Source organism: Neltuma alba, unplaced genomic scaffold (genome assembly GCF_004799145.2).
Source record: "Neltuma alba isolate B1F8T4 unplaced genomic scaffold, ASM479914v2 tig00004825_pilon, whole genome shotgun sequence".
In the NCBI taxonomy this organism is placed as follows: Eukaryota; Viridiplantae; Streptophyta; class Magnoliopsida; order Fabales; family Fabaceae; genus Neltuma; species Neltuma alba.
This window is the reverse complement of record NW_021633870.1, coordinates 4,252-31,490: the sequence shown is the minus strand read 5'-3', so window position 1 is coordinate 31,490 and position 27,239 is coordinate 4,252. Positions and strand designations below refer to the sequence as shown.

At 37.0% G+C, this 27,239-nt stretch overlaps 3 protein-coding genes across 4 annotated transcripts; all 3 read left to right on the top strand.

The window, feature by feature from the left end:
• Positions 1–1,162: 1,162 nt before the first annotated feature.
• On the top strand, positions 1,163–5,263 carry LOC114745802 (BEL1-like homeodomain protein 1). Of its 2 annotated transcripts, none has more exons than XM_028933966.1 (7): positions 1,163–1,181; positions 1,813–1,868; positions 2,230–2,318; positions 2,483–3,318; positions 3,536–3,909; positions 4,002–4,062; positions 4,148–5,263. In XM_028933966.1, the coding sequence occupies exons 4-7, from the start codon at positions 2,506–2,508 to the stop codon at positions 4,964–4,966; spliced, it is 2,067 nt and encodes a 688-aa protein (XP_028789799.1). In that variant the 5' UTR covers positions 1,163–1,181; positions 1,813–1,868; positions 2,230–2,318; positions 2,483–2,505; the 3' UTR covers positions 4,967–5,263. The 2 variants fall into 2 exon arrangements, with proteins under 2 accessions (XP_028789799.1, XP_028789798.1); XM_028933965.1 differs by lacking the exon at positions 1,163–1,181 and adding an exon at positions 1,385–1,636.
• A 2,776-nt stretch (positions 5,264–8,039) lies between these two features.
• LOC114745800 (E3 ubiquitin-protein ligase PUB23-like) lies at positions 8,040–26,258 on the top strand. The gene is made up of 4 exons (XM_028933963.1): positions 8,040–8,044; positions 9,835–9,838; positions 22,187–22,193; positions 24,779–26,258. Exon 4 carries the CDS (start codon positions 24,781–24,783, stop codon positions 26,047–26,049), a length of 1,269 nt encoding a protein of 422 aa, XP_028789796.1. The 5' UTR covers positions 8,040–8,044; positions 9,835–9,838; positions 22,187–22,193; positions 24,779–24,780; the 3' UTR covers positions 26,050–26,258.
• On the top strand, positions 10,812–12,378 carry LOC114745801 (E3 ubiquitin-protein ligase PUB24-like). Its single transcript, XM_028933964.1, has one exon. The coding sequence runs from the start codon at positions 10,964–10,966 to the stop codon at positions 12,185–12,187; it is 1,224 nt and encodes a 407-aa protein (XP_028789797.1). The 5' UTR covers positions 10,812–10,963; the 3' UTR covers positions 12,188–12,378.
• Positions 26,259–27,239: the final 981 nt, after the last annotated feature.

Genomic DNA, 27,239 nt, shown 5'->3' with positions numbered 1-27,239 from the left:
TGTTATGTGGGGAAAAAGAATAAAGCTCATAGATTATTTTGTTATATATTAATTAGTTAGTTATTCTGTGCCTTTCCATGCCAATGATGGGATTACCTCACCCTTTCGAGCGTTATAAATTATAATTTATTTGGTCGTTCGTTTTCTTTCCTTATCGATTAATTATTTTATATTAAATTAATCATAGGAAAAGGAATTTTTTCCTGTTCTTTGGTTATTCCATTTAGTACTCATCCTTTGGGCGCCATCAAAGATTATTATTGATAAAAACGTAGACAGTTTGAAAATAAGAGGAATTTTTTCTTTTTGAGCATTAAAAGAAAATAATTTATATATGCTTTAATTGTTGATGATGTGATGATGCTTGGCAGGTCTGATGCATGGAGCCAGGGTGGGACCCTTATTATGGGAGGGCTCATGATTCATATACACGCCTTCATGCACTTGATTGGGGCCCTCTTATTTCCTCAATTACCATTGCCGTAACACTGCTAAATCCGTGAGCTCATTGAAATAATATAGTAGTATAACCCATAATTAAAAGCTGGGAAATTAAACAGGCATCCATCATGGAGAAATTAATATATAATATTGATTGATATTGCAGGAACAGAGTATTTTCAGTCTTGACGGCATTAAAAGACGGTGCTGGGGAAGTTGGTTCTGTGCTTCTTCACAATTTAATTGCTTTATCTTAGAACTCGGCCATCCAATCCAACCACACAAAAAAAAAAAAAACCTAAATAAGGGGGGGCCATGGAAATTGTGAAAACGACAAGGAGATATTTAATGCAGAAAAAGTGTCCCGGGAGACCCTTCCACCCCGCAGCGCCCACCCGCATCTGCTGCTTCATAATCCCCCTCCTTCTTTATCTTTTCCCTTCCCTCTATTTTTTAAAAATAAATAAAATGATTAATAAACTTTGTGGAAGAAGACGTTTCTCGTTTTTCAGCTGTTTGGATCTTCTGACACACCTCATCATAATTTTTCCTTTTTAAAATAATGCTTCTCAGCTTCTGATCTGAGCACAGGCCCTTCTCTCTCTCTCTCTCTCTCTGTGTATCCCCCCAAAAGTTATTGATTTCTCCTTCGTCCATCCAAGGCTGCTTGGCTGCATCAAGTGATTTTGAAATGCGAGGGTCAAATCACAACAAGTTCCTCTGCTTTCATCTATTCCCAGGTACTTCTCTCTCAGACCCAAAAAAAAAAAAACCTAAAAGAAAAGCCACCAACAATAAAAAAAGCTTTTTGGGTGCAAACAATAAAAAGAGAGTTACTAATACGTAGTCTATGTAAAATTCCCCAGTCGCCTGGTGATACGGTCTCATCTTTATTTTCCTCCAAGCCCAGAATTGGAAAAAGAAATAAAAAGAAAACCGTAATTTTTGGCGTGGAGAGTGAGTGGATAACGAGCTGAATAAAGATGGGTATCTTTCTCCCAAGTCTTTTTAAGCCCATCTCTCTCTTCAGCTCTTTTTTCCGCTTTTCAGCTGGGGTTGGAGTTGCAGAGATTTGAGTCTGACAGTGAGCTTTCCCCTTTGTGACTGAAGGGACCGATACAATCCCAAACAGAGATAGATAGACAGACAGAGCATATATACACACACACGCACACGAACCGAGAGGGAGAAAGAGGTTGGGTTTTGATCCATCTATTTCTGCTGCTTTGTTTTCATGTATGCTAGCCATAACTGTATTGCTTTTAGTGGTGAGTCTATGTGCTGGTGTTTGTGTCCCTCTCTTTCAGAAAGAACCCATTTTTCTCTCAGGTTTTGGGTCATTGTAATTCAAATTCTTGTTTCCTCTTGCAGTGCAGGGGCGATGATGAAGCACGTGCGCTCTCTATCTCTTATTTCCATCCCACCAGGTACTACTCTACCTCTTCCTTATCATTAACTCACATAAATAATCAATTCCTCTCCTTTTCCTTCTCTCTTCTCTCTGTCCTCCTCCTACCCCCTTCTTACCCTATATCTCCTTCTCCCTTCTTCAACCCTCCCTCTTTACTTCCCTCCCTTTCGATCTCTTGCTTTTCTCCAACTTCTTGGAAACACCGCGATGACCCTCAACCTAACGCCATAAAGCTCTTCTGCAACTTTGAAACACATGAATAAGAATTTTATAAATTTCGAACATCTGAGTTCATGACCCTCTGGATCTTTACATGCTTTCGAGGAGAATCCATATCACTTATTCTTCCCGAGCCTTGACTGTTTATTATTTCTCAGGACTCATTTGAGAAGACCGACTCTGTCACAGTGATATTAAGCGGCGATAATCCCGCTCGTGTTTGATGGAGTAATTCACAAGATTAAAGGTAGATTATACATGGTCTTCAATTTAATTTTAGATGTGCATGCTGTGTCTCCAAAGAAGAGAGGTAGAGAGATGAGATGAGGGAGACGATTCATGGGTTTGTGAGGTTCGTTTTGGTTGAAGGAGGTCGAGTTTGAGAACCTAACTGACGTGCTCTGTTTCCAGCGAACTAACGAGTAAACAGATCGATGGCGACGTACTTCCATGGTAATTCAGAAATCCAAGCACCCGACGGCGGTCTTCAAACTCTTGTACTCATGAACCCAGGCTACATCCAGTACTCCGACACACCTCCGCCGCAACCATCGCATCCCGGAAACCTTGTCTTCCTCAATTCTGCCAACAACTCGCTCCCTTCCCAAACCCTACAACACGCGCCGCCCTCTCACACCCAACAATTCGTCGGCATCCCTCTCCCCGCTGCTTCCTCCCACGACCCCACGCACCACTCCATGCATCCCCATCACGATGTCTCTGCTCTGCATGGATTCGTGCCCCGCATGCAGTACAACCTCTGGAGTACAGTCAACTCCAACGCGGCGGCGAGTGATACCCCACGCTCTCAACGGGGTCTGTCCCTCAGCCTTTCCTCTCAGCAGGCAGGGATGGGGTCTTTCCGGGTCGATCGTGACGTACCATCACAGGGTCAGGCGCCAACTATGTCAGGGGATGATGTGCGTGCGTCAGGTGGGTCACCGTCTTCGGCTTCCGGAGTTACTAATGGCGTTTCAGGGATTCAGAGCGTGCTTCAGGGCTCTAAGTACTTGAAGGCAGCTCAGGAACTGCTAGACGAGGTCGTGAACGTCAACGATGGGATAAAGAGCGAAATGGCTAAGAAAAGTCGCAGCCATACAAAGGCGAATAAAGATTCTTCCACGGCGGCGAGTGGAGATGGTTCAGCTGGCGGAGAGGGAAGCGCCAAGCCCAGCTCTGAGCTCACCACTGCGGACAAACAAGATATTCAGATGAAGAAGGCGAAGTTGATCAGCATGCTTGACGAGGTATGTCACCGCAAGTGTTTTTTTTTTTTTTTAAGTTAAAATTTTGAGATTTTCTAACGAAGCCAGGATTTGGGATGTTTAATTAAAGAAATGAAAAACTTTTGACTCAAGTAGTAATCAAAGTTTATTAATGGATCTATAAATGTATATATGTAATTTTCTACATTACACTCTTATATTTGATTCAAAATTAATCCTTCTTTGCTGCTACTTGAAGGTGGAGCAGAGGTACAGACAGTATCACCATCAGATGCAGATGGTTAGTTCTTCATTTGAACAAGCTGCGGGGATTGGTTCGGCAAGAACATACACAGCACTAGCACTACAAACGATCTCGAAGCAGTTTCGGTGTTTGAAAGATGCAATAATGGGCCAAATTCGAGCTGCCAACAAGAGCTTAGGAGAGGAAGATTGCTTCGGTACAAAAATGGAAGGCTCGAGGCTTAAATACGTGGACCATCATCTACGCCAACAGCGAGCTCTCCAACAGTTGGGAATGATCCAGCACAATGCTTGGAGACCCCAGAGAGGATTGCCTGAAAGATCTGTTTCTGTTCTTCGTGCTTGGCTCTTCGAGCACTTCCTCCACCCGTAAGCATCTCAAATTCTAACTTCAACTTCCCAATCGAAGATTCTGCTTTTCCTCAACTCTTTCTTGATGCCTCTGGGTTGTTTGATTTCAGTTACCCCAAGGATTCAGACAAACAAATGCTTGCAAAACAAACAGGGCTCACCAGGGGCCAGGTACTTAATAGTCTTGGCTGTTTTGGGCAATTTTTGTCTCTTAATTATAGTATTGATCCTGTTAACCAAGTTTGCAATGATACAGGTCTCGAATTGGTTCATAAATGCGCGAGTCCGATTGTGGAAGCCGATGGTGGAAGAGATGTACTTGGAGGAGATGAAGGAGCAGGAACAGAACGGTGGGGAGGAGAAATCAAGCAAGAGTAGTGAAGATCCTGGCATAAAATCTTCAGCAGCCCCACAAGAGAAATCTCCTGCCTCTGCCACTGAACCCAGAAGCTTCAATTTCAAACAAGACGTTTCCACAAACCCCAACACTCCAACAGTATCAGTATCTACGCCATCGACATCACCAGTTGGAGCAAATGCCAGAAACCACCCAGGGTTCAGCTTCATGGGGACTTCAGAGCTAGATGGGATCGCACAACCGAGTCCCAAGAAACCAAGGAACCATGAGATTCTGCAGTCCCCAATTAACGTTGATATGAAGCCCGATGATGCAGGGAATGGTCAAATCTCCATGAAATTTGGGGATGAGAGGCAGAGCAGAGATGGGTACTCTTTCATGGGAAATCAGACGAACTTCATTGGAGGATTTGGGCAGTACCCAATTACAGAAATTGATAGGTTTGAGGCAGAGCAATTCACAACAAGATTCTCAGGTAATAATGGGGTTTCCCTCACCCTTGGTCTTCCCCACTGTGACTCATTATCAGCAGCGACGCATCAAACATTTCTTCCAAACCAGAGCATTCAACTTGGAAGAAGGATGGAGCTGGGTGAACCAAACGAGTTTGGCGGCATAAACACTTCAACTCCTCTCTCTTCGGCTGCATTTGAGAATATCAATATGCAGAACCCCAAGAAGTTTGCTGCCCAATTGTTGCCAGACTTCGTGGCTTGAATAAGACATTAATTAAACAAAGAGACTGGGTTTCTCATAGTATGCTAGGGTGGGGGGATAGCGAAGAATCCATGGCATTGTAAAGAAAGGAGGAAATTTATATTAGTATAGGTTTATAGTTTATACCCTGCAAAAACCATTTGAGTTCTAAGATGGCTAGGCTAGCTTAGGATTTGAGATTATATGGTTGAGGATTTGTATATTATTTTTGTAAGCTTTGAAGATGGGATAGATGGGTTGGTCATGTCATAAAGTTTTTATTTGGGAAAATTTCAAATATATTTTGGTTGGGTGGTACATGTGTTGTGATTACTGATTACCTTTTACTGCGTTGAAGAATCGCCAAGTGAACGTTAAAACTGGCCTCCTATAAAACCATTCCACGCGAAACGAACCAGTGATCGTTCAGAAGAAGAATTAGAAGTTACAGAGGCGCGGAGGTGCGACCATATGTTAGTTGCAAGATGATTGTGATTATTATTACAAAAGTTGAAGCTACTAGATGTAAGGATAGAATATAGTCAGTGCAATTAGGATTGACTCCTCAGAAGGATACAGCGTTCTTAGCTTTCTAATTACTAGTGTCACTGAATATTTAAATAATAACAATAAAATTATCAGCATAAATTGACGTAATCCATCAGTAAGTAGTAAGCACTCGTATCTCTTTTTTCGGTCTAGTCTTTACTTGCTTGTACTAATAAGCAATAAAGTCAACAAAGACCCTTTAAAAGTCTAGGGACACTTTGGTTGTTCCCTCATCTCAGGCGCAAGTCCCTGGGCAGAAGCCTTCTAAATCCAATATGAACATCCGAGCTGCCAATTATGAGGGACCCCCCCCCCCAAAAAAAAAAAGTATCACTCACTTTAATCATGAACAAGAACACATTTATAACTAGTCCTAAAGCAATCTGCATATAAACTACATGCTGCGAAAAAAACAAAACAAGACAAAACACGAAGACACGAGCACGCGTAGATATCCATGATCCTGCGTAGCTCTAGTTGTTTGATTAGCATATACCGCGTCCGATTCTGATACGGGCCGGGGGCAGGACAGAACAGGACAAAGTTCAAATTGGAGTTAACTAATGATGTAAAGGATAATGATCTTGCATAAAGGATAAGCACAAGCAAGCTTCCCTTATTCAAAGATTTCTGCTTCGGCTAAAGCGTATGGGGGTTTAATGGTATAATAATTGCTGTTACTTAATACAATAAAATACCATAATTATCTCCTGCATAAACGTGGTGACTTAATTTACGGACAAAAGTCAAACCGTGTGCCTCTTTTTTTAACACCTTTATTGACTTTGGCCTCCTAATGTGCATTGGTCATTTCATTCCATTAATTTAATAACAGAAGTGGGTCCTGACGTTTTTTTTGGGTTTAATAGACCGGTGGTAAGCCTTTGACGCAGTCTCAAATAGATAGAACAGCCCAGACGAATTAACAAAACTAGGACAATTGCGAGATCCAACAGGTCAAACATACATCAATGGCGTCGCCCAGAAACGATGTAGTCGTCTCTTTGCAACTTGGTACGAGTAACACCATGCTTCAAATATTCCTGTCGGGTCTGAATACAAAACACATTCAATTCCGAACTCCTAATCATTCAGTCGATCAGAAATGCTATATAATCTGCAATTTCTCTCTTTCAGTGCTCACTTAGAATAGTGAATTGTGAGTACTGTAATTCATCTGAATGTCTCCTAGTGGGTTAGTCCGGGAGCTGAGTTTTACGGTACTCCACGACGTAAACACCCATCATTTTTTTTTGGATTGCCTACTTAGTTCATTAGAGCTTTGCTCCGACTATATATAGATCCGACCCGTGTTGCGCACCTGGTTATGGTGGGTGAGTCTCCTAACGGGGATTTCTGCATACATTGAGGAACTCGAGATCTTGCTTAAGCAGTACCAAGCCGCTTACCATTTGAACTAACTCTCATTGGTAACACCCATCATTTTAACACACCGAGCACAACGGCATGCTCTTTTTTGTCTTTCTCCCAATAAAACAAGCGGATGACAAGGATATTGGGCTCAGGCCCACAACAGAATGGATTCGCCCTTGTGTGATGATGTGTCTAACTGCATAGGAGCGGCCCATAGACCCAATCAACCTTTAAAATTAGAGTTGCATATTAATCTGAGCATATTGGGCTCAACAAAGGTGCTTATTGGTATAAATCATGCGGTAATCCAAAAACTAATAATAAAGAATCTAATGAGACATTTGAATCTAATTAGATTTTGTTTCATTTTTTATTATTAATTTATCTGTTTCCTGGTCGTAATTATAATCTATGGATTTAATATTTTGCTCTTTTTGTGTTTGTTTCTGGGTTGAAATGTTCTTCTATTAGTGGGCCTGAGTTCTTTTCTATTATTTCTGTGATTAGATTGTCCTTTTGCCATCGTTAAGTATCTGTTAATAAAATTTCAGGGTACCGTTATCTTTCCAGCCAAACAAAAACGCTAGATTCATCAACTACCCTGATATAACAGTTTTCCAAGATGTATACAGCATATATCTTACTAAACAGCGAGGCCTCCAGCATATTTATGAAAATAGAAGAAACATTGAGCAAATGCTCATGTTCAACCTCCGATGCCAACTAGGAGAAGTAAAAAAGACACGTATAAGTTGAAGCTACGTTTTCAAGGTATAGATAGAAAGTATGCATAATTATAATATTTAGACAAGTTTCAAAAGAATGCGACGTAGAATTAGCATTAAGGCAGTTTGGACCATATATGAAATATGAGACTCAGATCAATTGCGGACCCATGCATCCGATGATGCTGAGGTTGATATATATTCGATCAGACTAAAATCAAACGAATGTGTTCTACGATGGATTGGGATCATGTTTGTTACGAGATGGAGAGTTGAACGTAATGAGGGTGGACCGTGAAAATCAGAAACGTGACGACCACTAAATTGTCAAACTCATTCCTTTTGATCGCACAAATAACAAAGCAACGCATCGGCTTCAATGTTTTTCAAAAAGTTGACTGAAACCTATAAAAAGCAAGTTAGGAGTAGAGAAGTCGCCGGTAATGGAAGGGTCACGACGATGATGAGGATTGGACGAGTTTGAAGTGGGTGTTGTGGGGACTCCCAAATTAATGAGCAGAGGGATCGATTGCAAACAGACAACAACGTTGACTTGGAATTACGAATCATAAGAAACAAATGGGAAGAATATTACGATGCCACGGGATTCAAATGACGACCAGCCGGCATTGTTGGCCGATCTAGATCCATCTCATAATCCCTCCCTGCACGCCATGATCTCACTTTGCAAATATTTTCCCCATTTCTCTACCTGCGTATATCTATGAAAATAATTCAAAAGGTTAATTAATGTGATGTTTTAAAGTTTGAATGTTGAAGTTAGTATACTTTAGTTCGAATGAGTAATCGTGATAGTTAAATTTGTCGCTTTCATATATATATTTGTAATTATTCATAGAATTGTGATGTGATCATCAGTTATTACTTACTTAAAATGGAATCATACCTCCTGACAATTCGCTCGCTCGCTCGCTCGCTTTTTTGTCGCACAGTTATCCCCAATAATCTAAGTGTATATTACGGCATTTAGTTTGTTTCATTAATATTCAACTCATGACTGGTTTGTTAATTTATTTTCGGACCCTACTAGAGTGGGAAGGGAAATTGGAAATAATAAACAACATATATATGCGCGCGCGCACACAGAGTTGGCCAAAAAACACACACACACACACAAAATCACTACATACATGTAAATGATCATTTATACATGTATATTATTTAGAGGAAAGCTCATTATTTATAGCGAACACTCTTGTCTCAAATACTACATCCAGTCCTTAATATAAGACTTTATTTGACTCTTATTTTAGTCCTAAATATAAAATTTTAATTCACTTTATCTTTCATATTTATCTATTTTTTTAAAGATAATCTTTTTAATAATAGTATTTCTAACCAATAAACTTAATTAGTGAAGATATTTTAGGAAAGACAACACTTATTTATTACAAATAACTCATTTAACTTATTTCTTTAATTTATTCAAATTAGTCAACTAGCTCTTATGTTTAGAAACGGAGATAGAAACTTATATAACGGCTGAGATAAAACAAATTGCATACGCGGATAAGGCAGTTGAGAATAGCATATGTTATTGTAATATTAATGTTTCAAACCCTACAAGAAGAAGGAGGAGGAGGAGATTAATCAACTGAAGAGGGATTAAGTAAGCGTATGGGTTTGGGCAGAAGAAGCAGGTTCAAAGAATATCAGAAAGAGTTAGGATGATATTTCACCCAAAGAAAGAAAGAAAGGAAGAAAGAAAGAAAGGGTTAGGATGACGAGTGGGATTGCGCGTATAATCGATGTGAGTAAACTTGCCCGTTTACTTGGGTCTTCCCTTTTGACTGGAAGTGGAATTTCATCTCCTCACGTGACTACACACGTTAATTAATCAATTTTCAAAAAAGAAAAAAAACATAGCACAATTCACATTGTCTCAATAAGTCTCTTGTTCCTAGTTCTTAGTTCTTTTCCCATCCATAGCTCTGCTCTGCCTGTCTTGTTCGCTATACAGGCAGTAAATTATTGCCCTCTATGATGTCTATAATAATTGCCCCTCCCTTTTGAATTCCCACTATCAAATATATATTAATTGAAGCACCTCTCATCTTGGAAACTCTTTTTCAATATGTGACAGTTTGCTTTCACAATAACACACAGATTAGATATATATCGACCATAAATGTTATCGTACTGTGTTGGATCAGTTGTATATGTCAACATTTTGTTTTCAAAAGAGTACAACGCGTTTAATTAGCATTATATACTAGAGAGAGTAGTGAGACATTCTGCAGAGAAGATTGTGATCTCGTTATGTATCTTCCACAAAACTGAGGCTGAGAATCCGTAGAAAGTAATTTCATGACTGCTATCCGCGGGATCAGATGTGCCAATAATTAATTACTATCTCCGGTTCTGGTTCTAATTATAAGACATTGTTTGTGGACTATAAATGAGATCTTATAATTAGGACCCGAGGTAGTATTTTCTTATTAAAAATTGTAACTACGAGAAACAGGAGATTAATTAATTAGTCAGAAAGGAAAAAGGGAAAAAGATGCTGTCTGGTTATTTGTCAATAATTTAAATACAGTCGAGGGGGTAAGCGGCAGAGAGAAAATCAAAGTTGTGTACACATGGTGCGTCAAACAATTGGGAATAATATACATAACAAAGGTCCCTGAAATGTGATACACAGGTATTCTAATCTGTATGTAGATCGGAATAATAACATGAGAAAATGAAGTCTTGCGTGGTAGCAACTTAAACAATGCATGTGACCAGATTCTCCAAAAACATATCCACACCACACAAATATATAGTGCTGATCAAAACGTTCAACACAAAACCATTTATGGAGAGCGGAGTTTGACGGCACACACACACACACACACTCTAAAGTTACAATTACAAATAATATTAAATGGGCTTAATTAAGGATACTGTAGAAGCCTGGAAGGTCATTGTTCCCACTACTTCACTTGTCCCATTGGAAGAGCCAAGAAGATGAAAGTGTCGCTGTGTATGGGTCGACATAAACAAAACTACCCTACAATTCCGTGTGCCTCAAAGTAGGCTTTTTCTCTTACTTTGACCGCCGAACGGTCCCTCCCTTGGAGCGTAGAGCATTCTGGATCGACGACCTCTTGAATTCTTGCACGTCACTTTTATATATTCTTTATATCTCTCCTCTCTTCTCCAACACTATAACCTTGTTCTTTATGTCTGTCTCCCTCATTAGTTTGTCAAATAGCCGCATTCTCTTACTACTACTTCTCCTTCTTCATTTCACACCCAACCTCCTTAGCTTCCTTCTCATATATCCCTCCACCCTCCTTCTCGTCATAACTGATCACGCTTTAACTAGTTCTTGGTTTCATTCATTCACTTTTGATATAGGGACATGGATCAAGTTGAGATTCCTGAGTATTTCATTTGCCCCATATCCCTCCAAATCATGAAAGATCCCGTTACTGCCGTTACAGGCATCACTTACGATCGTGAAAGCATCGAACGCTGGCTCTTCACCGCCAAGAACACAACATGCCCTGTCACCAAACAGACTCTGCCGTTAGACTCTGACCTGACCCCCAACCACACCCTTCGCCGCCTCATCCAGGCTTGGTGCTCTCAGAATGCCTCCCTCGGCGTCGATCGCATCCCCACACCCAAGCCTCCCCTCGACAAATTTCAGGTCCTCAAGATCCTCTCCCACCTTCGCAGCCCTCATTTGTATCTCAAGGCTCTCAGACAGTTAGAACTGCTCGCCGCCGAGAACGAGAGGAATAAGAAGTGTTTGGCGGAGGCTGGTGTTCCCAAAGCCATGGTCATGTTCGTTTTGGATTGTTTCCAGAAACGACGGATCCGCGAGGGCCTCGAAGAGGCTCTCAGTTTGTTGCAGTTTGTTAAAGTTCCGCCGGAAGAAATCAAGCTGCTTCTGCAGCAAAATGACCAGGTATTGTATTCTGTCACGTGGGTTTTAGGCTGTGAAATAATGGAGAACTCTGTGACTCTCAAGTCCCACGCGATTACGGTGCTCAAAACGATCATCCAGAAGGCCAGCTCCGGCGTTATGGAGAGGCTGAAACCTGAGTTCTTTAAAACAGTCGTGCGAGTCCTACGAAATGGAATAACCCTACAAGGGATGAACGCTGGCCTGAAAGTTCTTTTAGAAGCTTGTCCGTGGGCAAGAAATCGCCAGCTGATGGTGGAGGCTGGTGCAGTTCATGAGTTAATTGAGATTGAACTGGGGACGCCGGAGAAGAGAACGACGGAGCTCATATTAGGAATACAGTTTCATCTTTGTTCTTGTGCGAGTGGGAGAGCACAGTTCGTGAGCCACAGAGGCGGCATTGCGGTGTTGACGGAGAGAATATTGAAGGTCTCGCCGACGGCCGATGAAAGAGCCATATTTGTGCTGTCACTGGTATCAAAGTCATGTGCCTCGCAAATAGTAATCCAAGAGATGGTCCAGCTTGGGACTTTGTCAAAACTTTGCATGTTGCTTCAGGCCGATCATCCTTCGTATCTAAAAGAAAAGGCAATGGAGATACTCAAATCGCATTCTGAGGTTTGGAAGAACTCCCCTTGCTTTCCTGCATCTTTTAACGCAAGTTTGCACAGATGAATATACAATGAAACTATTAATAATGCCTTCAATTTCGAGCCAAGTGATTCAAGATTTTCAATTTTTAATCGTAAATTAAGTATATCATATCTACAGAGCTTTCTTGTGTGCAAAACCTCCGAAAATTAAAGCACGGAGAGTCGGAGACAAAGAGAGTGATCACCATCATTTATGCACAACTATTATATTCCTCCGTGATTATTCAATACAAGATCTAATTAACTAATATGAATGAATTAAAAATATTAGTTAAATTAGTTACTATAATATATTTTTTCTAAACCATCATAAGCATATTTTTAAAGTTTTTTTCTTCTCTTACTTGATTATTATTAGGAGAATGACAATGAGATTAATTTGAAATAAATATGTAAAATAGATCTTATATATAAGATCAATAGCCACTCTTCAATTAGATCCTCTGAGAATCAGATGAGTACTTTTTTATACTCATAGCTCAAAAACTCAGAATTTACATCTTGTCCTTTAGTCTTCAATTTAATAGCTCTATCTAGCACTATTGATCCCAGATCATGTTATATCCTTCAAAACATGGATGTGTATAGTTAATTATATACATATGTAAGATAAATCGTTTACAAGAGATTTTTTCTTTAGATAATCAAAATATAAATTTTATATCAAGGCAGTAACACATAAGATGCCGTGATTCTTGTTCTTAGTTTTGTTTGTTCTGTATTTTCGGCGCCGAAGAGAAGCAGTCATAGGGTTTTATTATTATGCATGCGTATGGAGCCTGATGAATATAGATTTCATTGTTAGTTATATTATTTAATTACATGGTCAAATATTGACTTGATTTTTTTTATAGATACATCATATATAAATTGAAATCCTACTAATATACACGTCGGCTTGCTTGCCACAGGAAATAGAGATCAGCTAGTGTCCGTATTCAATATAAAAATGCTTTTAAACTGAAGACATTTTTACAATATACGAAGGAAGTAAGTATGTAAATCGAATTAAATTACATAACTTTTTTTTTATGCGCCACATTCCTCTCAAAATAGAATATATTAATCGTTAAAAATATCAATATGTAAATCAAGCCATTGATGTTATGTTGCATCAATGTGTGTGTGTGTCCAAATTTTAAAATTAAATGATTTAGTTAGCTACATGATAGTAGGTGGAAACGATGAGGACACCGGTGGGTATAGATTAAGAGTTCAAACTCGCTTAATATAGTTTAAAAAAAAAAACAAACTTTCATGAAACTGTATGAGTGCGAGAAATTTCGAAGTGTTTTTTTCTCTGGGGTATTTTCTATTAATAAAACGCATCAAATATTGTAAAAAGATATTATGAATTACAAAGGGGATTTTATAATTAGGACAAAAAGTAGTAGTATGTTTTAATGAAAGAGGTCAGAGTAATAACAGGCCACTGTTTATGCTAAATGGGCTTTTATGGTTGGGACAATTTACTAGTGGACTGGTCATTTAATGTCTGTTATTATTGCTTTGCCTATGTGCGGCTTCATACATGTGACGTGTTAATGGCTCTGGCAAACAGTTGCACGGGCCCATGATCTCTCTCTATATATATATATGTATGTATGTGTATTTGCAATGTTGTAACGGAAACAAACCTGTGATCTCTCAACTGTAAGGGTCTGTTTGGTTTGAGGGGAGGGAAGGGGAGGGAGGGGAGGGAGGGGTAGGGGAGGGGAGGGGAGGTTTTATCCTCACCTTGTTTGGTTTGATTAAAAAGGAGGGGAGGGGAGGGTATTTAATAATCCCTTGTTTGGTTCAAGGAGGGGAGGGGAGGGATAGTAATAATCAATTTACCATTTTATCCTTACATATTAGTTTATGTTTTTATTGATATATTATATAAATTAATTTACATCTTAATTTAAATTATATAATTTAATAAAAATTCAGTCTTATCAGTTTTTTATTGACATTTTAGCTCCCCTCCCCTCCAAAATTTTTAACCAAATGAGGGGAGGGGCTCATTTTCCCTCCCCTCCCCTCCCCTCCCCTCCAACCAAACACACCTAAAAGAGCATTCTCTGGTCAAAAAAAAAAAAAACTGTAAAAGAGCATTTCATTTAGTTTCTTTAAAGAATTTCCATTTATCTTTTTATTGTGATGTAGAGTAGAGCCGGTAATACGGGTTGGGCCCGCGGCCCGCCAGCCCGCCAAAAAAGGCGGGCTTGGGTTGGCAATATGCCAGCCCGCCAAGGTGCGGGCTATTCCAGTCCGCACCGTTTTGAGCCCGCTCCGCCGCGGGTTAACCCGCGGGTTGGTGGGCTGGCCTGGTTTTTTTTTTAATTAAATTTTTCATATAATTTTTAATATAATTAAAATATTTTAACTCTCAAATTTCACATGAATAATTAAACATTGCTTCTTTCATATCATTGCATAAGTAATTAAACACTTTATATATTTATGATTCTGTGTGTAGTTATACGAAGATCATCATCCATCTTTTATTTTTCATTTTTATTTGTTGTGTCACTATAAAAGCCTTTATAAAATTAAATAAACATGTGATACTTATATATTTATGCATAAAATATCTAGTTAATTAATTTGGATAAGAAAACTAAATTACTTTGAATAAAAAAACTAGTTAAATTAATTATTTATAAAAAATATATTAGTTTTTAAAAATATATTCTTAAATTATAAATTAATCTTCACTTTATTTTATCATAACTTACAACTCAAATTCAAGATTCGAAGCCTAATTTTAACATTTCAAATTAAGCTTAACTTATATTAATAATAATAGTTTTTATTTTTTTTAAAAAAATGTAGGCGGGCTCGGGCTGGCATCAGGTGCGGGCTACTTCAGCCCGCACCGCTTTGGGCCCGCACCGCCACGGACTGGCCCGTATCCGCACCGCCAGCCCGCATTACCACCTCTAATGTAGAGTAGTATTTACAGATTTTTTTAATAAAAGAAAAGGTATTTCAGGCTGGAACATCATTGTTGCATGATCCTTTCTTTTGGAGGCTACTCATGACTATTTGCCATAACCGTTTTTTTTCCCCTAATTTAATGTAATCAAACACACGCTTGCACATGAGCTCAGATCTCATCTAAGTGTGGTGGATGGCGTTGTTGTTGAGACTTGAGACGATTAACTGTTAACTGTTATAACTATTCTCCAGTTAAGAACTACTATATATATATATAAGTAATTGTTTTTATTCTAAAATTTGATATTCATATAACGGAGTTTAACATTCGTATTGAAAAACATGACAGTGATGCTGCTTTGGAAATATCATTGCTGACTTTGGGTTATGTTTGTTAAATTTTACAATACGGGCATTAAATTTTAAAATCCTAATGTCAAAATTCATAATATCAGGGTCAAGTTATTGAGGGGCCTGGATATTTGACTGAAATGTCGGACTATTTTGATATTAAATTATAATTAATAATGGCATAAAATAATCACCATGATCATTCATATTAAGCCTTTTTATTTTATTTTATCAAACCATGATCATATTAAGCCTACGGTACAGTTTTTCCTTGGAACCAACTTAGACCATACCCACCGTATAGAGGCTCACGAGTTTATGACGAGTTCTTCTTAAGATCTACTTTTTTCCCCTTAAGATGTTTGAAGTAAGGAGTAATGACCCATTTCAAATCCGCAAAACTGAAATATTTTTTGCTAGTGGAACTTTGGAAATTGAGTTCCCCCCCACCCCCAAAACCATTCATTCAATAAAATAAATTCACGCATAGGACACGTACCCTCATGTTTAAGTAAAACTTAAAGAGATATATGTCAAAATTAATGTGGATGGAGCATGCACTAAAGAAAATAGGCTTACAGCGTGCGGAGGCGTAGCACGAGATCACGAGGGGACTGTTTTAGATGGTTTCATGTTCCATATAGGTTGAGGATCTAGTCTGCATGCAGAAATGTGGGCAGTGCTTTGGGGCCTCAAGAGAGCTTGGGAACTACAATGGCGTAGGGTGATCATAGAAACAGATTGCTGGGAGTTCGTTCAAACAGTCACGACTGGGTGGTCTGAGGACCATGGTGAAGCAGACATTCTTCGTCAGATTTGGGACCTGCTGTGCAGCGACTGCTCGGTCAAAATAGAGTGGTGTAATAGAGAGGTTAATTAAGCTGCGGATGCGCTCGCAAAAGAAGGCTTGAACATTGCAAGCGGTGCCGTGTTTTTCAGTCAACCTCCGGCGTTCCTGTTGCAGTTCATCGACTTGGACATTGATTGCCAAGTCTTTCGGCGTTTTTGTTTTGTAGCGAAAAAAAAGAGAGGTACTTAATCTTGATTGGAAAAAATAACCAAGCGTCGAAAACTAAGTTAACTTATTTGATATGGTGACATGAGTTTAGTTCAACAACTATGACATGTTACAAAAATGCAGCGACCTTCTTTTTCGGTCTTTTGTTACAATTGTGACTTGTGAGTAGACTGTTATCTAAGTACTTAATTAAAAAATCAAACTACCATTCCCAGCAATAAAAATCAAATTACATAAAACTACTCTTCTAGTTAACCAGAAATTAAAGTTGATGTAGTCTTTCTGCGGGGCTTTAATTAATTAAACGGTCAAAGTATATGGATGAAACACTTTAAAAATATAATAAAATAACTGCTCCAGAATTTTATTTATCGTGGGGTAGCTTTTGACCTCGTGCGTGGACCTTCTTTTGTTACCGGTTCTTTGGGTTGTTCTGTGGTTTACCGTTCAAAGTAAAAAAATTTCGTGAGTCTCTCTCCTTAAAACAATTTTGAATCGCTCCATATTGTACGCCTTTGGATACTTTTCCTTCATTGTGATCCATCACTGTTATAGTAACCATTTTTTAATTATCATCTGTTATTTGGCACCGTCGCCTAATCTAAATTAAAGTCGTCCTATTGAGCCTAAAATTAAAAGATCTCTCGCTGGGTGACTTTTTTTATTTGCAATATTTGAAATGTGATTCTCATTTAAGGACCATCAAGTCTCTTATACTTAGGTAATTGCTATTGTTATCAACAAGTCCATATTAACATGATTTTATAGTATTCATTCGAAGTTTGAGGATAATGTTCTTTTATTTATTCTTATACGAAGCGCTGTATAAAACTAAAAGAATGGTTTTGAAAATTATTATGGGTACTATTAGATTGTAGCACTTGAAAAAAATAAAGTTTGAGGAAATTATCTGGTTAATGTATCTGTGGTTGTTTTTCGAATTTCGAATTAATAAACAAATAATATTTTCCTCTGTGTTTTACACGATATACATGTAAATGTAATTGTTGGGGGCAGCCTAATGCAAGTTGCTCTGCACACAATCAATGGCATATAAAGCAAGTCAACTTAATTTGTGACGTAATTGTCACATGGATCTTCATGTTACCGTTGGCGGGACGGTTGACTTGGTAAACCCGGCCCCCACTACAGGCGCCCAGCATAATGCCACTGCTGGCCGGATTATTCAAAATTTAATATTACTTCTGATTCTTAAATAGATTAAAGAACTAGTTTGTTAAGTTAATTATTTGTAATAAATATATGTTGAGTTTTTTAAAATGTATTTTGTAATCATGTGTATTAACCAGAACTATCATTTAATAAAACTTTTAACATATATAATTATTACAAGAATTACTTTAGAAAAAATAATAATAAACATAAGAGACAAAATAAATTGAGGTCTTATAGTTATAATCAAATTAAAAGATAAACTAGCTTTTATATTAAGAGGTGGAGGTAATATCATATATGTGTTTTAATATTAGCTTTAATTTTTCAATCAAGTCCAAGAATGAAGAATCACCCCATGGTAGTATGCGGGGAAAAAGTTTGGCCAGCGTGAGACCGTCAAAAAAAAAAAAAGATCATAATTTTTTATCCCCCCCCCAAAAAAAAACTTTGAACAGAGAATTTGAACCGAGACGTCAACTCATTTTTTATTATGCCAATAACCTTTTTTCTTTTTTTCTTTTCACCAGAATTATGCCAATAACCTAACGCGTAGCTTGAACTTCTTATGAAATATATCACCGCCTTTTATTTATTTATTTACAAGTATTTTTTTTATTAGTAGAGTCAATATTATATAAATTTGAACATTAATATTTTTAATTAATCAATTTCATTGAAGATATAATTTTAGTATTTTTAAAACACCAACCAATCTTAACTGTATTTCTTATTTATATGAAAAGTTGCTGCTATTTTATTTTGAAAAGGATTAAACCAGTAGTTTTTAGTTAGGATTACGCAAATAGAACCTATAATCTCCTTGCTTCAGTGAATATACTTGTCTCCCTTAAACCAGAATCAACTAATTATACAGTTCAACTTCCATGGCTATTTCGTAACAGTGACTTCTCCAGGCACGTGAATATGCTATGTCATCCACACTAATCGATCAGAAGCCGGTAGTTAGGTTTTGACAATACATTCCTCAATATAACTCCTTATTTGTAGGACTCAGTAATCCGTCTATATACCAAAACATCTTTCATTGACTCGGATATAAATATTTAAGTGTAAATTTGAGCTAGATTCTGTTTATATACAGGTCGAAGCCCATGATGGACTAAAAGCATCTAAAATAAATTGATTCCATTCTATCGATTAAAAAGCCTGAAGAAACTGAAACTAAAATAATATATATACAGTATGTGAAATTTAAATGACATTCAAACGTTGGGTGTGCATTATTTGATTAATCAAATATTGTTTCAAATTTCAATGGGCGATAAAAATAATCATAACAATAACCTTGCGCATGCCGAATACATACACACACACCGTGATTGACTCATCCAGAATTATTCATCATCTCTCTTTCTTTCTGTAAGTTCCTGGTTGCTTTAGGCAATAAGCTTTAATTTTTAAGACTACAAGACTCTTTTTTACCAAAAAAAAAAAATGCAAAAACACAAAGCTTGGAACATGCATAACTAATGACACTGAAATTAAATTATTCTTTTTGTTATTTAGTGAAATTAATTATTCTAATACGTGAAGAATTATATTTTATGTATTATAAATTGAAAAAAAAAGACGAGACTTTAGGTGCGGAGGTAACCCAATGATATTGATATTTAAATCGGGGGCACAAAAAAATATTTACCTGAAATTGATTTTGTATATAATAATGTTAGCATAGCAAGTGGGGTCTGCTTATTTATTTGTTGAGTTGGAGAATGAGAAATTTAAGCGTTCGGAAATGAATAAAATAAGTGAAATAGAAGTTTGATGGCTAAATCATGGGCCAACCATGAAAAACGAAATAAATATATAAGAAAGTAGATGGGGAGAAAGGTACGAGATATGGTCGGAGACTCACTGCTCACCGCCATGCAGCGACGCCATTCTTGAATTCTGAAAAATGTTTTTTTGGAGATTAAATGAAAAAATTATAATATTTTACAATTCTGAGATTTGCAAACACTAGTATTAAATAGAGACTCTGGAGGCAGAATTTTATAAATGAATCAATTTAGGTAATTTATTGTTGTCATAGAATCCTGAGATTTACAAACATTACAAATTAATATTACAATCCGGAAGCCAAAGCTTCGTTAACGAACTAAAAAGAAAAAGAAGATTGCAGTGGCTAAAATGCTTTTGGGGCAGCAACTGAAAACAAGAAAATGCCCTCCCTCCACCTCTCGTCGTCTCCAGCGGCAGCGTTGTCACTGGCAATAAAAAAATATATATATAATTGTTATTGCCAAATTTAGCTGTCAATTTCAGATGTTAATTAAAAACTTATATAAATTCTAAAAATATTAGAAGTCAAATAAAACAATTTATTATGGTCACTTTCAAACTGAGTAATTAATTTGACAATATATATGTGCCTCGTCAATTAAACAGCTTATTGCGTTTTTTAAAATAATTTTAGAAATCAAACGAAGGAAATATAAAAAGCGTTGCTCATAAATTTAACGACAGTCAAGTTTAGGATGCTCATTAATTTAACAAGTTATATCATTTTTTATTTCAAAAGAAAATTTTCAAATCATGATTTCGTTGAGCGGCTCTTCTAATTTCCTCTTCGTTGACTTCTAAATCGTGATTTTTACGGGAAAAAACGTGGCATAAGCTGTTAAACATCCTGAATTAACTGCAAATTTTTAGAGTGACAATTCTAATTTTTTTTCCATCTAGCTTCTAAATATACATTTTTTTAAAATATTGCATACAATTTGTCTCCCATTTTTTTGGCATCGCATACAATCTGTCTACCTGCGTTACTGGAAAAGCCAAGTTGTTGGGGGATGGTGCCGTCACCATCTCCGGAAACAATATCGGAGGGGGCCAGGGAGGAGGTGGGCATTTTGTTTCGTTAGTACACTTTGTCTTTATTTTCAGTAAAATCTAATTAATTAATTTATGAAAATAAAAATGTTAATATAATTTTTTATTTCTTAAATTTGTTCCTATTTTAGTTTTAGTCCTTATAATTCAATAAAAATTTGAACAATTTTACTTATTAAGAGACTAAAACCTAGTTGTGATAAAGAGGGCCAGCCTACTACAGATTGGAACTCATACGGGCCTGTCCTAAAAAGACTGCTTTTTGACGGATTCGTATTTAGCCCATCAGCCCTGCCAAAGGCCATCTTTTTTTGAAAGTTTTTTTTTTGTATTTTACATATATATTTTTAAAATTTTAAATTAAAATTACAAATTTTTACATGCTAAATTTTTTTATTTTTTTATTTTCACATAATTATATAATAAAATTAATCTCAAAACTTGAAATATAAACATAGAATTCTTTTTTGAAAGTTATCCTATTAGTATAAAAATGGTAACATAATAACAAAATGAGAAATCAAATTTAGAATGAACAAAATATAAATCTATATGTAAATTGAGTGAAAATGACAAAATTCTTTGTTAAAATTAAAACAATTAAAAAATTTTTTTTTTTAACCCAACCCGCTACTTTTTGAGGATTGGTTGGTTGAGCAACCCATATTACTAGCTTTATTAAAACTTATTAGTTGAAATTTGAGAGATTAAAATCAAAATGAGGATAAATTTGAAACCCAAAAGATTATATTAACCTATCATGAAAAAAATATTATATTAATCCAAAATAAAAAATTAGTTAAAGTATCTATTTGTTATTATCATTACTGAGTAAAAATCATGTGTAACTTTTTCTAAAATATCTCTCCGTCAACAAGAATATAAAATGTGGGGATAAAATAGCCTAAATAACACTAATCATTTTTCTTAAAGCTATTTTAAGTGTGGGATGATGGTTCCAATTTCCAGACCTACGTAAAAAGTATAATGGGTGCGTAAATTATGGCAAAAAAAAAGTCCTATATTTATAATAAAGAGGTAGAAATAAATTAATAATATTCACTTAACGATATTTTCATTAGTTAAAATAGGCAGCATGCAAGGTCAAATACGCATAATAAATTATTGATGATATAGGAATAGGATGCTGAGTGTTGATTGCGTGTGCGGTCAGCCACGTGACACCAATCGCGGCCGACGTTTGGAGTTGTATACTCGCATCATTATCGCCCTCTTTTGATTTTCTTTTCTTTTGTTTTTTTTTTCTAAATTTTATTTTTTCCGTCGGGAGGCTTTTTGCGATGGCCGTTTCGTGTCTCGTTCAGGGGTGGGTGGTCATTACGCGATATCTACACAGCCCACAAACAGCTACCAACCAGCCAACCAATTAACTCCACATCATCATCGTCTCACCCGCTGGTCTGCTTTAATGTTAATTTTATATATAGACTCTGCCACCCTTACCAATATACCATGATTCAACCGCATGCCATCTTATCTGAATGGCTACAAATTAAATTCAAATAAAATTTATAAAAAAATATAATTAACATGTGTATGATAATTATATATATTTATAAACACTTTATTTGGCAAAAAAGGGTAAGAAAATGAATAAATGAAAATTTCAAGCACTTCAATGTGCTTCTGATCACGGTCAAACGATTTATCAACACCGACGAGTGACTCGCTATTTGAAAGCAGAAGAGTTTTTTTGTTTTTTTTAAGTTAATTCACTCTGTCTTTGGATCATCAACCCATGTGAAGTGCTTGTCAATCAAAGTTGATCCCACCATCAATACAGAAAAGTTGATCATCTTTATCTTTTATAAATTCCATTACAATATGAATATTGTACTTAGACCCGAATGTAATAAAGTACATCATATCTATGTATCAGGAAATAACTCAACAAGGCTTCCTTGGAGCTGGTTTTGTTTTTTAATTTCTTCTTGTCCGAAATTTTATAAAGGTGTTCCTCCACCCATAAGCACTTACATGCGTATATCAATAACACTTGGGGGGGGGGGTTCTGCATGCATATATAGAAAGAAGTCCTTTTTGTATATCTGTTCAATAATCAAACAACTCTATACTTCTATGCGATGCTTTGGTTAGTGACATCGAGAGAAGATTTTACACACACATATTTACAATTATAACGAGCTGCATCATAATTTATTACCAATGATATTTTATGAGTAGATCTCGAACAAAATCGTGAGATTATCTGTCATGTATTAACTATATACCACCTTCGGTTTTTAATAGAAGAATTAGTTTGACTTTTAATTTGATCTCAAATATAAGATTCCAATTCACTTTATCTTTTATATTTATTCATTTTTTTAAAGTAGTCGTTGTAAAAGTTGTGTTCGTTAAATATTTCATCAAATAGTAATGTTAGCTAATATACATAATTCGTAAGGATATTCTAAGAAAGACAACATCTATTTATTACAAATCTAATTTAACTAATTTTTTTAATATTTTCAAATTAGTCAATTAGGTCTTATATTAAGGATAGAATGTGGTATTGTAAAAGTGTGTATATGCAACCCAAGATAACATTGTATATAATACACGACGTGCGTAACGTGCGTACATTCTCCTTCTGTTTTTTTTTTTGGGAATAAAAATAAAATAAAAAACTGTATACTTCGAGGGACCCGTTGTGTTTTTTTATTATCATAATTTGCATTTTCAAATTCTGACCCATCACCGCTTATAGATGAAGTAATATTATACGTGGTATTGAAATATTGAAGTGTTCAACAATCACGGAAGCCTAATTTAATTGTTCAGGTCAGATCTCATATGCATAAACATAATATTTATGTTCCAGCTCAGTAATTGGTTGTTCTTATCTTGATTTTCGGGATTGAATATTTATATGGCAAACAAAGTAACATGTCAGCACTCCTAATATGAACAAAAATATAAAACAAGGAATCACTCAATCAAGCTTGCAAGATGCTCCGACGACCATATATGTTTTGTATTGTATAATGTACATGCCAGAAGTCCCCGTCTTACTTATGTATAAAAGCCATTTTTAAATACACAGACAAACATAAAGTCAACTCTACCAAAACATTACTTAACATTATTCGATTCAAAGTTTACAGGATCAGAATTTTTACTATTTCTTATGTTGTAGTACTGTATATACAAATTGCATACATTGCAAGAAATCAGCAAGACAGGTGTCCGTATTTTGTGTCGAAATTTAAGATGAACCAAATGATTTGTGACCTGTAAATAATACGATTTGATATGGTAAATTTTATTATATGTATTGATAATATCGATAAGAAATACACATCATCATCAAAACTTATTTATTGATATTTGTATATATCCACAAATAATCAAACATGTAATTTTTTTTGGGGGGTAAGAATACACAAAATATATGAAACGTGGCGCAGAAGATGAGTTGGAACAATATACATTGAATCTAAAACGTTACCGATGCACAAAGAAGAGATGCGTAAAAAGGCAAGAAGGCGTTTGTTAAATATTTAAAAATTTCTAAATATTAATATTAGAATATTTAATTATAATATTCTTTTTGAATAAAATGGAATATGAATATAATGAATAGAATATTATTTATTTAATATATTTAAAATATTTAATTTATATTATTAATTATTTTATTATTAATTTTATATTTATATTTTTGAATTTTGAATTTAATTTTAATAGATAATAAAAAGAAAATGGAAACAAGCTTTGCTGGTCAAAAGGAACGGTGATCTGAGAAGCAAGGAGGCATGGAAGTGAGATGGAAGGAGTGTGGAGTTAGGAAGAAGAGAGGAAGCGTCTGGATCTGAACAGCGAATGGGCGATGTGCTTTGTGGGCAGCCCGCGGTCAAACCCCCTCACGCGATACCAGCGCCTTCCATAAGGAACCAATCAGCATTTAATCATATTGGCACAAGAGAGAGAGAAAGTCAAAACGACATGTGCTCCATGGCCTTTTCCACTGCTCCTTATTATTATCAACATGTCTGACAAGGTAAAGTAAAGTTGGTCTTCTTTGAGCCCTTCCCCCATTCATCTCCCGCCCCTCTCCTGGAAAAGTCATTCCCTCGCTCTCTCCCCTCCGTGTTTTGACTTCGAAACACGCTTTCCCCTATAAATATTAACCCCCTTCCCTCTCTCTTTTTCGCATCACCTTTCATTCATCGCGGCCATCTTCTTCTATACTCCTTCCAGTACTCCATCTCATTTTCACGTTCTCAGATTCCACCAGAGACTTCGTTAATTTGTGCTTTCAGGTTTGAGACATGGACGAGAATATTGAAGTTCCTCCCTTCTTCTTGTGCCCCATCTCCTTGGAAATCATGAAGGATCCGATCACGGTTTCCTCTGGGATTACCTACGACCGTGAGAGCATCGAGAAATGGCTCTTCTCCGGCAAGAACAAGACGTGCCCGGTCACCAAACAACCCCTCTCCGTATCAGACTCCTCCGACCTCGTTCCCAACCACACCCTTCGTCGTCTGATTCAATCGTGGTGTACCATGAACGCTTCTCACGGCATCGAGAGGATCCCCACGCCCAAACCTCCCATCAACAAAACCCAAGTGGCTAAAATCATCAGAGATGCTTCTCGATCTTCTCAGTCACCGGTTAAATGCCTCCAAACACTCAAATCCATTGCCTCCGACAGCGACGCCAATAAACGCAGCATAGAAGCCGCGGGCGCCGTCGAATACCTAGCATCCATTGTACTCCGTCACACAAGTTTCTCCTACACACCTGAAGAAGCTAGCCCTGACGATGATGGATTTGAATTGAAAACAAGCGGAGGTGATGAAGCCTTGAGCATTCTCCATAGCCTCCGCCTGTCCGAGGCTGGCTTGAAGAGCCTCGTCAGCTTCGAAAACGGATCATTCATTGACTGCTTAACCAGAATCATGCAGAGGGGATTCTACGAGTCACGAGCTTATGCCGTCTTATTGTTAAAATCCATGTTCGAAGTGGCTGATCCATCGGTTTTATCCCATTTAAAACCAGAAATGTTCGTTGAATTAGTACAGCTATTGAAAGACCAGATATCCCAGCAAGCCTCGAAGGCTACTCTAAGAACACTGATCCAAACATGTCCTTGGGGAAGAAACAGAATAAGAGCAGTGGAAGCAGGAGGCGTATCGGTGTTGATAGAGCTTCTTCTAGATTGTAAAGACAGGAAGCCATGTGAGATGATGCTGGTGTTGTTGGAGATGCTGTGTGGGTGTGCTGAGGGGAGAGCCGAGCTACTGAGTCACGGGGCGGGGATCGCAATAGTTTCGAAGAAGATTCTGAGGGTGTCGACTATGGCCAACGATAGGGCGGCGAGGATTCTGCTGTCCATTGCCAAGTTCTCTGCAACCCCTAGCGTTTTGCAGGAAATGTTGCAGGTTGGGGTGGTGGCGAAGCTGTGTTTGGTGCTTCAAGTGGAGAGTGGGCGAAAGGCTCAGGACAAAGCCAGAGAGATTCTCAGAATGCACTCTCGGGCTTGGAGGAATTCTCCATGCATACCCAGCAGCTTGCTTTCTTCTTATCCGAATTGAATTGAGAGTCGTTCAGAGTTTTGATTTTTTTTTTCTTTATGTATATTTTTCCTCTCTGTTGATTAAGTTTCCTGTACAGAATTATTTTGAGAGGTATGAAGAATAAATGCCAGCATGGGCATCAATTACAGCCCATGCAGGTTAGATTGGTTGATTGATATGGATTGTGCTTATAATGGATTACTGACACAAATGGTGTCATTGACCAATTTCCCCTTGTCCTCTTCGAATTCCATCTTATAATTAAATTGCTTGATGGTACTTAAGAGTAATAAAAAATACATATAAGATGATTATATGGCGATCAAATCGCGGTTACGTAATACAGTTCATGTTGAATAATATCTAGCTATAAATAATAAACTGGGAAAAGAGAGCAGACACAGACACACAAAGACAAGAACAACTATTTGGAGGGTTTGATTAATATTACGGTACATAGCTTGGATTTTTTGTGGAATAGATGTTATGAAGGAAAATGACAAATATGTATATAATGTCACTGCCTGCTTTTCAGGGAGCTTAATCTTTTAATTTCCTCTCTTTGACGATGAGCCACATGCACTGCCGGCCAAGGTTACTTCAAGATGATAAACTGGGAATTTGCTGTGATCATCATATTTGTCTATCGCTAGATCATGAAAAAGAAAATGGATAGACTGGGAATTTGTGATCATCTGTCTATGCGCTAGATCATGAACAAAGAAAATGGTAAGCTGGGAATTCGTGAACATCTGTCTGTCGCTAGATCTAAACAAAGAAAAAGGATTAAACTGGGAATTTGTGATAATCTGCCTGTTGCTAGGCCATGACTCATGAGCAACGAAAATTTGTGAATGGAATTAACTAGAATTAGGCTGGGGAATGGGCAATGAGCAGGAAAAAAATGTCATATCTTAACTCATCTTAAAATTCAAATTTATATAAGTCATTCTATCTTATTAGATATTACTTGTTAAACTCAATCCGATGTAAGACTTTTTACATCAACTTAAATCCCCTCACACTTGAATATCTTAACAAGAAGCAATTATAATTTGTTAAACAGTCTCTTACCAAACTGTTTGAATTCATCATCCTTTCTTTCTCCATACTTCTAAAACCGGCGGAATCGGTCTCTTAGCCTCAGCCCATCAGTAATTATTAGTTCACTTTAATTGCGTTTTGGACCCAATCATGTTGGTCCCCCT

Coding starts and splice junctions, on each gene's coding strand:
- LOC114745802 (XM_028933966.1), top strand. CDS start 2,506: ATGGCGACGTACTTCCATGGTAATTCAGAAATCCAAGCACCCGACGGC. Junction 3,319..3,535: donor TGATCAGCATGCTTGACGAG/GTATGTCACCGC, acceptor TGCTACTTGAAG/GTGGAGCAGAGGTACAGACA. Junction 4,063..4,147: donor CAGGGCTCACCAGGGGCCAG/GTACTTAATAGT, acceptor GCAATGATACAG/GTCTCGAATTGGTTCATAAA.
- LOC114745801 (XM_028933964.1), top strand. CDS start 10,964: ATGGATCAAGTTGAGATTCCTGAGTATTTCATTTGCCCCATATCCCTC.
- LOC114745800 (XM_028933963.1), top strand. CDS start 24,781: ATGGACGAGAATATTGAAGTTCCTCCCTTCTTCTTGTGCCCCATCTCC.